Source organism: Crotalus tigris, unplaced genomic scaffold (genome assembly GCF_016545835.1).
Source record: "Crotalus tigris isolate CLP2741 ecotype Arizona unplaced genomic scaffold, ASM1654583v1 scf7180000023637.1517150, whole genome shotgun sequence".
Taxonomy (NCBI): Eukaryota; Metazoa; Chordata; class Lepidosauria; order Squamata; family Viperidae; genus Crotalus; species Crotalus tigris.
Window position 1 is genome coordinate 807,173 of NW_024100094.1, and position 11,138 is coordinate 818,310.

Sequence of the window (11,138 nt, forward strand, 5' to 3'; positions counted from 1 at the left end):
GTCCGGAGTCACAGAAATGAGATGCAAGTGACTATGCCAATTTAGTCAACCAATCCTTTACTCCCAGTCCAGTCCCATGAGGAATTCATATTAGTTCCTCAGCTCCAAAGTTCAGTGAACTCTAAATGTTATGGATTTTGTCTAAGCTGTAATATCTAAATTTCATGAGTGGGAGGTTTTTCTTGAAACCACTGAGATTTGGAGGTAAAAAAGGATGGGAAGCTGGATGTAATTTGTGAAGCTTGGAGTCTGCTGAAATGAGGCATAAAGAATGGACGTAAGAACCATTAGTGCAGTGAAGTGGGGATGTCCTTTCATTTGCAGTGTTTCTCAACGTTGACAATTTTAAGGCATGTGGACTTCAACTCCCAGAATTCCACAGCCAGCATTGCCTTAAAATTGTCAAGGTTGAGAAACATTGCATTAGGGGTTGAGTGCTGTGGGAGTTGCAGAATATTCAGTCCTGACTTTAGAACATGCTCTGTCTGCTTGTTTGCAACAGCCTTGGAAGTAGTACAACTTCAGGAAAACTCAGAATAGCCTATATCAAGGTTGACAGGGCTGGGGCATTTTGAAAAAGTATGGTGTTGATGCATCAGCTATTTCCTTCTATGGGATCCTTGCTTCAGACTCCTGTGTTCAGTTTATAATGCTGATAAATTCTCTGAGGTTTTCCATCACAAATGCTGTGCATTAATTGGTGGTGATATAATAGACCTCCTTTTCTCTCCCCCTACCCCCTTGCAGTTTTTCCTCAGCAGCAAATGAAGATTAGCATGAATAATTGGTTTCACTTTAAAGGTAAAGGTAGCAGGGGAAAATTAAATAGTCCTTTGGAGAGGGTTGATAGTTTTGACGGTTAATTCTGAGGTTTTGTTGCCAAACTGCATGGTAAAATTCTAAGGCAAACTTCCCTGCTTTTAAGCATCTAGGAGAAGATAGGAAACTTCCCTTTTCACCTCAGTAAATTATAGTTTACTGCAGTTTCAGCTGATGTATTTAGTAAAGTGAAATGCTGAGAATTGTAATTCAGCAAAAACGGGTGAGCATGGCAAGAGAGAGACAATGGTTTTTCAGACTATTCATTCTACCTTTTCCTGTTCAGGAAGTAGCAGAAGAAGCATGGCGCAACCACAAACGTCGGAACAATTCCATCATTGTTGATATCTTCCATGGGCTCTTCAAATCAACGTTAGTTTGCCCTGAATGTAACAAAATTTCGGTGACCTTTGATCCCTTCTGCTACCTCAGTGCCCCTCTGCCAATTAGCAAAGACCGAGTGATGGAGGTTTTCTTTGTATCCATGGATCCCTGTAAGAAACCTGAACAGGTAACCAGCAAGCTGTCTAGAAGGCACTTTACTGTGGCAAGAAAGTTATTTATTTGAGTGAGACTTGAGAATGTGGGGGAGTGGCCCTGGAGTCCACGTCACAGATGTAGACATTTTCAAGCTTGATAGTTGGGGTGTTCCCATCTGAAACCCAGGAAAGAGGTTTCCAGCTATTTAGGCAAGAGTGACCAAAGGGAACCAAAATTTGACCTGAGTTTATATAGCTTCAAGTTATTTTTTATAATTTATGCCGAAGGGCAAAGAATGCAAGTATGTATGATAGATAAATAATTAAATAGTTTAGGTCTGACTATGGACTTTCCACTTAATTGAGACCTACAGGTCTGTCCTCAGATCAGTTTCTGTCTTGGAGGTGGATTCAGTCTAATGGGGATTTGACTTGGGTTTGGGATTTGATTCTCAGTTGACTTTCTTACTAGTTTGAACTTGGCCTCTTTTGTTGTTGTTGTTGTTGTTGTTCTTACAGCATAGGCTGATTGTCCCGAAAGCTGGGAAAGTGCTAGACCTCTGTCATGCTTTATCAGAGCACACAGGTGTGCCGACTGAGCAGGTAAGTTTGCTGGGAGAGGTGCCTCATTGATTGTAGAAGCCTGTTCTGGGTCTTCCCTTTCTTACAACTGTTTCTTTGCCTTCCCTCCAGATGATGGTGGCCGATGTGTTCAGTCACCGCTTCTACAAGATCTATCAGAGGGAAGAATCTCTCAGCTGTATCCTGGACCGGGATGACATCTTCATGTGGGTTTGGGAAGGGGTTAATAATATAAGACAGAGCCGCCATTGCCCTGCTGCCCTTTCACTGTGATAGACTGTAACTTTCATTACTCTAGTTGGCCCAGTTGACATATCTAAAAAGCCCAGATTGGAAAAGCCAAATAAAATAAGGTAAAGGAGTGAGAGCTAGTAAATCACAGAATTGGAAGGGATCTTGGGGTCAAGTAGCCAATCCCCTCCTCACTACAGGATGCAATGGAGCGTTTTCCACTATAGTGAGTCTGAAAAAAATGGACCTGCAATTCAGACTAGCATTTTATTATAGTGAGTAGCCAGGTTCACAGCAAGCAGAGCTAGGTAAATTGTGATAGCAGAAGTAGCAATGAGTAGAAGAGGTAAATGGGTTGGCTTGTTCTGACATGCATCAAGTCCTGTTACTTTATCCCAGCAGTAGGCAGAGAAGGACGGTCTTGGAATGGTAGCTCAAGGTGGACACTGTTAAGAGTTTAGGGCAGCGGCCCCCAACCTTTTGGGCACCAGGGACTGGTTCCTTGGAGAAAAGTTTTTTCCACGAACTGGAGGAAGTGTGGTTTCGTGTGCTTCCTGCATCCGGTGGATGGGGCTTCATTTGTTTGTGTCTACCAGTTGCTGGCGTGCTGTGTACCGGTGCTGGACCATGGACCCCTGCTTTAGGGGACATTTTTTTCAGTGTCGGAAGCAAGTTGGGGAATGTCAGTAAACTTGGAGAATTTAAGCTGCCTGCATAGAGTTAGATCTGCTTCTTGCCCCCGGTGCTTCTTTTCTGAACATCTTCCTTTCCTTAAGGAAAGTCTTATTGCCATCAAGTTTAGGCCTTTGTATTTTTGTAATTGTAATTGACGCTGTTTCCTCTGTACTTTTTGTGACTCATTGCCCCTCAGTTTGTGGTGTATAAAGTCTTTATTTTTACTGGGCTCATAGACTTTTATATGTATTATGCAATTCTGATTCTGCATGTTATCCTGGAATGGCACTCAAATGGAGGCTGGGTTGAGAAATGAAACATTATATGTATAAAAAAACCAAGCAGTCTCCTCTCTGCTTCTCCTGGTCCTCATAGCATGTCTCTCCTTCTCCTTCTTCCAGATATGAGGTGTCTGTGTCCTGCCTGGAAGACCCGGCCTCAGCAGATGCAGTGGTCCTGCCAATCTACCTTCGGGAGCGTACCCAGGGCCGGGATTACAGCAACAGCTACTACGGGGTTGTGCTCTTTGGTCACCCCCTTCTGGTATCTGTGCCCCGCGACCAGCTCTCCTCAGATGCCTTGTACCAGCTCCTGCTGCATCGGCTCTCGTGAGTTATTTCAATATCTGGGATAGCTTAGCTCCACTCCTTCACATCTTCTATACGAACAGACAGATGTATGAGAATACTTCCCTGAAACAGCTCTCTCCAGTTTGGTTGCCCCCACAAACTAAAAGTCTTGAACTCTCAGGGTTCCCCAACCAATAGGGCCCTTGCTGAGCATTCTGGGAATTGAAGTCTATATACCTAGCGCAGTGGTTCTCAACCTTTCTAATGCCGCGACCCCATAATACAGTTCCCCATGTTGTGATGACCCCCAACCACTTATACATCACCGGGTATCAGGGGCGTGGCCAAAGAAAAGGGGAAAAAATGGTGGACAGCCTTGTTTGGCGACCCCCGTGAAATGGTCGTTCGACCCCAAATGGGGTCCCGACCCACAGGTTGAGAACCACTGACCTAGCGGGATGGTTAGAGTGGGGAAAATGATGCCTAATGGAGCTCTGTACTCGGAACTATTCCAGTAATTCAAGTTGTATCAACTTTTATTTTATACTACAACAGGTGTATTGGTTTGGTTTGTTTTTGGCCAAAAATTATTTTTGTGTCCCTGGTTTGGATTTGAGTTCCTGATTTTAGTCATGGCAAAAACAGGGAGCTGAAGCAGGCTGGCTGGCAACCTGGCCAGGATGATAGATTTTCTTAGCTAGCTATTGGGAAAAAGCAGCCCCGAGATGAGAACTGGACTTTGTAGCTATGACAAGTGCAAGAACCGCTACAGAACTGGCTGGGGAGTTTGCCCACATGGGTGTGTTGTATGGTCTTTTTGCATAGTTCAGTCCTGGAGCTGCCTTTGCATAACCAAATGATGGTCTGCCACTTAATCTCAGCCGTTTTCCTTCTGGTGAAATGCAAAATTCAGGATAGCAGAATTGTACTCAAGCCAATTATGCAGAGAGAGGAGCGTTTTGCTTCCCAGGGATTGTGATTCTGATATACTGTATTTAGGTGGGGGTAACATTTCCTGATTCAAGAAGGGTATGCAATCTGGGAGGGGTTGGTTTTTTTTTGGACTCAGAGCTGCTTCTTGATCAGGTGGCAGCTGCGGCCAGGAAGGACCTTGCATAACTTCACCTCATGCACCAGTTGTGCCCCTTCCTAGATTGGGAGGCCCTTCAGACAGACACTTGCACCCTGGTACCTCATGGCTTCACTACTGCCAACACACTTCATGGGTTGAAGACCACCCAGAAACTTCAACTGGTCCAGAATGCAGCAGTGTAGACAATGAGGGGGCATGCCTTGGTATGCCCATACTTCTGCTTTGTGAATTGCATTGGTTGCCAGTTTGCTTCTGGGTGTAATTCAAAGTGCTGGCGTTACCTATAAAGCCCCACAGGGCCTAGTTTCTTGTTTCCCATAATATCTGCCTGGCTGATTCAATCCAGCAAGGTGGTACGCGGTGGGTTTAATTAAACGATGCCACCTGTCAGGACCCTGTAAGTCTGCCTTCTCTGTCACAGTGCCTGCCCTCTGATTTGAGGTTCTCCTGACATTTGGATGGCCCCCCTCCCTTTTGGTGTTTTGGCAGGCCTTCAGAACCCAGTTCTTGGATGAGGGTGATTGAAACTCCTTTAAGCGATGTGGGTTTCTTCTGCTTATCTTATTGCTGTCTTTTATTCCTTGTCCTTATCTAGTATATTGATGTATTCCTTTTAATGTCATTCACTTGTGAATCACTCAGGGCTGTTGGAAGTCAGGCAATATACAGATTTTCATAAAATAATAGGAATCACTTAGCCTGAGATTCTGGAGATGGCTGAAAACCAACTCCACAATCCTTAAAAAGAGCAAGCTGATCCTATATCAGAAGTCTGATTAAATTGTAAGGGTTTTTTTTAATGAATGGGGGAGTCGACAGACATCTGACCACATAATATCTCCCCCTATCTCCCGGAACCTGTCCATCCCTGATTCTACGATTGTTCCTTTCATTGTATTGCAGTCACAGGGCAGGTGCTTTCTCCCTGTGCCAGGCAAAGGCCGTGATCCGCTTCTCTCTTTGACAGCCGCTATGTGACATGGCCAGACTCCGAGGAAGAACAAAGTGAGGAGGAAGAGGAGGAGGAGGAGGAAGAGGAGGAGGAGGAGGAAGAGGATCTCTACAACAAGAGGTCCAATGGGCTGAGTGAAGGTGAGAAAGACTGCTGAAATAATAGGAAGGGAGGGAAAAATTAAGACTTTCATTCTACTTCATACCTGCTCTCTTTACCTATAATTTGCAGGGGAGGATGAGGAGGAAGACGAGGAGACAACAGCGGAAGGCTTTGCCAATCAGGACCCTAGCTCAGGGACAGAGGAAACCCCTTCGGACACATCCGTGGGGGAGGAAGGGGCTAGTGTGGAGGAGAGGCGGAGCCCCAACACATCCCCCCTGCAGCCTCCCCAGTCTCCCCGGGTGCCGTCTTCCAGTCCCAGCCCTCCTACAGCCAACCAGGCAAAGCGGAAATGCTGTCTGCCCCAGAAGCAGCCAAAATTGCTTTTTACACTCCGACCCGTCAATTCTAACGGTACCAGCGACTGGATGGCTGGTCAAGATGAGGGCAATCCTGTCTCCTTCAACTGTAAGTCCGTTCGGTAAAATAGGTTTGTGGTTAAAAAAAAAAAAAAACCAAGAAAATGTTTGGCGGGGGTGTGTGTATGTCTGAGAATTGGTGGCCAAATTTGGAATGTTGAGAAAATATCATTGGCATTGTCATAAAAGGGTTGCCAAGGGAATCCTGTGGTGGTGGCTGTGATGGAAAGGCTAAAACAGTCTTGTCAGCCTCGATCCGCGATAAAAGTCAGGACAGAAACCCCAAATACCGACTCCTTTGCATCTGTGGGCTTTGCAGACTCTTTTCTCTTATTGAAGTATGAGAGTTTCTCTCCACACTCAGCTCTCCCTATCTCTGCTAGCTTCCCTTCCTAGGTCACATCATGATTCTTCCTTATGTCCCTTTAGATCAGTGGTTCTCAACCTTTTTAATGCCGCGACCCCCAACTGGTCGTAAGTCGAGGACTACTCAACTGGTTGTAAGTCGAGGACTACTCAACTGGTGCAGCACCATTTGCAGAATGGGACTTTTGGCGGGCTCAGCAGGGCAGAGACAGCCTGGACAATTCCTATTGACTTTTGAAAGCCAATAGAATTAGACTCTATTCAAGAGAGTCTATTCTATTGGCTTTCAAAAGCCAATAGAATAAAAGGGAGTATCACAGCTAAGGAAAAGGGGGGAAAAATGGCGGACTGCGTTGTTTGGCGACCCCCGTGAAATGGTCGTTCGACCCCAAATGGGGTCCCGACCCACAGGTTGAGAACCACTGCTTTAGATCTTGCCCTTTGTTCCCACTGCATCAGATGATCCGAATCCCTCAGTTAAATCTCAGTGCCGTCTTAGTGAGATGAGCTAATGTCTCTTAGTCCTTTGGCCCTGGGTCCCAAAGATGCTTTTTTTCACGAGGCAACTGGACTTCCTTGTTTTTCTTTGAAGATGTTTTCATTTCTCATCCAAGAAGCTTTTTTCAGCTCTGACTGGATGGTGGGGAATGGAAGGATTTATACTCCTTGCAGACAGCTGGTCATTTGGATTCTTTTACAGAGGCCACCTGGAGGTTTATCTGTGTCATCAGGGTCACCTGAGTAGTGCAAATGGGTGTGGAGCCTTCTTGGAACTGTTGAAAGGACTGTGTTGTAGACTGGAGATAGATGATATCTTATTCCTCCCCCTCTGTTGAGGCCATCTATGTCAAAATTGAAAAACCCTCTCTCCACAGAGGGGGAGGGATACAACATCATCTATCTCTAGTCTTTGATAGGTGAGCCCAGATGTCCACAAAAACAGCTACTGCGTAGTTAAGGACCGGAAAGGTGAATGCTGTCTTGGCTGCTTTGCAGTATGTGCTAGGAAGAAAGTCAAGGCAATAGAGCACTCATGTCTTGGCCCAGTCTGCTGAATTTATGTAGTTGACATGCAGCATTCCTGGATTTCTGACTCTATTTCTCATCCTTTGCTTCAGCCCAACCATATGTTGCTCTGGACTGGGATTCTGAAATGAAGAAGCGCTACTACAATGAGACTGAGGCTGAAGTGAGTGTGCAACTTTCTAAGTAGGCAACCCTCTCTTTTCTGTTTTCCCTGTGATATTGTGCTCAAGTTCTTCAACCTGGACTACTGTAATGAAAACTAGCTTCAAGTGTAGACTCAGCTACAGATCTCATTGGGAGTCTTTAGGCTAGTCACCCTTTATCAGTCTTACAGAGTTGTGGGGATAATAAAATGAACATCTAATATACGATATCTCAAACTGTCAAAACTTTTTCTCAGATATAAATGTGAAAACCATCTTGCCTTGAGTGAGAAGGTGGCCCCTGATCACTTTATCCATTATGCATGGATGTTCTTCCCTTTAGGGCTACGTCAAACATGACTGTATGGGCTATATGCTGAAGAAGAACCCCGTTAAGCTGCAGGAGTGCATTGAGTTGTTCACCACCATGGAAACCCTGGAGGAGGAAAATCCCTGGTGAGAATTGAAAAACATATCTATGACAGAGTCTCTTCCGTTGAGACAGCAGGGAAGGGTGAGGTGACTGGATGTTGATTCAGTGCTGGTCAATAGTTCAACATTCAGTAGATAAACGCAACAAAACAAGAATGCTGCATGAGCCAAATAAATCCACGTGGGTCTTATTTCATAATAATCCAAATTAAATAAACAGAAAAAAAACCCCAGATTTGGGGATATATAATAAACTCTCAGCTTATCGGATCATTTCCATGCTAAAACCTCTTAAGATTTGGGGGGGGGCAGGGGAGAGGGAAAGGAAGCAATCTGTGGGATACTAGTTCCCTTGAAAGAAAAAGGGTCAAGCTTATGGTTTCTCTGTTACAGGTATTGTCCCACTTGCAAAAAACACCAACTGGCCACCAAGAAGTTGGATTTATGGTCACTGCCAGAGATTCTGATTATTCACCTCAAGCGTTTCTCTTATACCAAATTCTCCCGGGAGAAACTTGACACCCTTGTGGAGTTCCCTATCCAGTAAGCCAGTGGGCCTAGTCATTTTGTTACCAGGAGTGAAATGGGTGGATGCTGTATGTGGCTGCCTTTTGGATAGCATAGACCAGGGGTAGGCAACCTTGGCTCTTTTATGACTTGTGGACTTCAACTCCCAGAATTCCTGAGCCAGCCTACCCCTGGCATAGATCATGGAAAATGCAACTGGGGAACACTCATCCTTTCATCTGAGGAAACAGATCTGAGTGATAATTTATGGCCTCTGAAATGGTGAAATATGATTGAAAGCCTTCATCTTCTACTTTGGAGGTCATCAAAAACTCAGCCTGAATCGACTTTGTGTGGATGGGTGTTGGTGAAACGAGATTTACCTATATTATCTTTTTTATTATCTTGTTCCTTTTTTCTCCCTTCGCTTACTACTTCTTACTCTTTTTCTGCACTCTATAACACTGCTACACCGTAAAGGGAATAGCATGATGGGTATGTACTGTATGTATATTACATCAATAAAAAAGACTCAGCAATCATGCAAGCTTCATCACAGTGACACCCTGTCATTGTTGGCTGTGTTGCTAAAGGATTTTCAAAGGTAGCTCCAGCGCTATTGAGGGTTTAGAAATGGGGCATGCTGGCCTTCCCCAAATGTGGGGAGGTTCTCTGTCCCTGTTTTAAGTCTCTCTGCAGGAAATACTTGCTTTGTGCTTCCAGTTAATTGGAAGATCAGGGGAAAGTGCGGCACTGCTTTCCTCCTGCTGAGGTGTTCAGCTCTCTTGGGTTACAACACATTTGATGAAGCCTGTGAGGCATGCAAAAATTGTTGTCAGACACATCCCGAGCTCAAGTCATGGAAGGCTGCATTAGTGTAAAGTTATTGTGGTAGCTGGGAGCACACATTGAGACAGTGGTAATTCCTGGGGCACATATATGGCTTTTCTCCAAAAGGGTTGCTATTGGGGTATCCTTCCTCAATCATTTAAAAAACAGTGGCTTTTTAATTTCTCTCTTAACAGGGACCTGGACTTTTCTGATTTCATCATCAAACCCCAGAAAGACACTGACACCTCCCTGTACAAATACGACCTCATTGCTGTGTCCAACCATTATGGTGGCCTCCGGGATGGGCACTGTATGTATACTGAAGAAATAGATTTTTTTTTCGGAGGTGGGGATAAACTTGAAGCATCATCCAATAAAAACATACTGCTCTTAGTAAGGGGTATGTGCAAATACTTGGAAGATAGTTACATATAAGAGTGTAAGCCACCCGGAGTTGCTTTATCGGTGAGACGGGCAGGATGTAAATTTAATAAACAAGCAAGCAAGATTTCCCCAGCCTCTCTGTTTCAGAACCTACCAAACCTTGCTCTTGGTTACAGCTTTCAGGTCCATGAATTCATCTGCCAGGCTTTTTTTGTTTTTATTTTGTTGCACTCCTCCATCTCTCCCTCTGGAGGTCACAAGCTGCCTGCCACTCATCTGATGGATGAGGACTGTTTGTCCTTACAATAGTTGCAAAGTAATAGCTGAAAACTTGCTCCGATTTTTGTTGGCAACAGTAGCAATAACTTTTAAGGAAAGAATCTTCTTGTTTTCCTCTTTTAGGAAGGAGAATAAGACCACTTTTTTTTAGTTCCTTTGAACCAGTCTTGATTCCAGATGACTGACTGGGCTAGCCCCTGCAGGTTTTGGCGGCAAGATTTTCAGAAGTGGTGTGCCATTGCCTGCTTCCTAGGACTCAGAGAGAGTGACTGGCCCAAGGTCACCCAGCTGGCTTTGTGCCTGAAGCAGGACTAGACACTGTTTCTAGTCAGGTGCCTCAACCCCTACACCAAATTGGCTGTCATTCTCTCTTAGCCCAATATGACCAGAAGGCAAAAACAATCAGAAAAAAAAAAGAAAAGAACGTAGTTCCTGGGATATATTAACTGAAATTGTAAAGAGACAGACACAAAACAGAACTGTGTGGAATTCCTGTGTGGTTAGGCAGCATTTATTTTCTTGGTGGACAACAAAAGGATACGGAATGACCCGACTCATCTCTTGTACTCTCTAGACACCACTTTTGCCCGGAACAAGGACACAGGGATGTGGTTTTACTTTGATGACAGTAGCGTGTCTGCAGTTTCAGAGAACCAGATTGAGGTAAGGCACGACATATTCGGATGGGCTCATTGTTTCAGTACTTGCTGGCAAACGCCTCGCTGCATAATCTGGGTGCTTTTCTCCTTCATACATTTTTTTGCTAGTAGGATTGTCAGATCTTGTAACATAATAGATTCTTTGACAGGCACCTGTTTTATGGGTAAATTTGAATGGAATCTTGGAAACCGCATGTTTCCAAGCAGACCGGACTTTTTAGTGGAAGCAAATTGAAATAAATTATCTAGATATTCTTAATTGTTAAGAAATGGGACACATTCCAGTGTCTCTAAGGAGTCATTTCAAACAACTGTAGGGGAGAAAGTGGGCTTATTTGCTTTGGATGGTTTCCCTTAGTTTTGCCATTGATTTAGGGCAGGGGTAGGTAACCTTGGCTTTTTTATGACTCGTGGACTTCAACTCCCAGAATTCCTGGCTCAGGAATTCTGGGAGTTGAAGTCCACAAGTCATAAAAGAGCCAAGGTTGCCTACCCCTGATTTAGGACATTGCAAGATGGAGGACAGCTATACAAGGTGTGTCTTGCACCTGCACTGGGAGTAAAAATGCAGAATGTGACTATAGCTTTGT

The 11,138-nt window shown here is 44.5% G+C and overlaps 1 protein-coding gene across 1 annotated transcript in view; it reads left to right on the plus strand.

The window, feature by feature from the left end:
• The window catches only part of USP11 (ubiquitin specific peptidase 11), a 29,747-nt gene that overhangs the window by 16,622 nt on the left and 1,987 nt on the right, over positions 1-11,138 (plus strand). Inside the window, exons 10-20 of the mRNA XM_039320392.1 lie at positions 1,106-1,330; positions 1,818-1,901; positions 1,992-2,086; positions 3,188-3,394; positions 5,416-5,540; positions 5,632-5,970; positions 7,406-7,476; positions 7,800-7,912; positions 8,282-8,431; positions 9,421-9,536; positions 10,464-10,552. Coding sequence (XP_039176326.1) covers positions 1,106-1,330; positions 1,818-1,901; positions 1,992-2,086; positions 3,188-3,394; positions 5,416-5,540; positions 5,632-5,970; positions 7,406-7,476; positions 7,800-7,912; positions 8,282-8,431; positions 9,421-9,536; positions 10,464-10,552 — 1,614 coding nt within the window. The remainder of the gene's footprint in view (positions 1-1,105; positions 1,331-1,817; positions 1,902-1,991; positions 2,087-3,187; positions 3,395-5,415; positions 5,541-5,631; positions 5,971-7,405; positions 7,477-7,799; positions 7,913-8,281; positions 8,432-9,420; positions 9,537-10,463; positions 10,553-11,138) is intronic.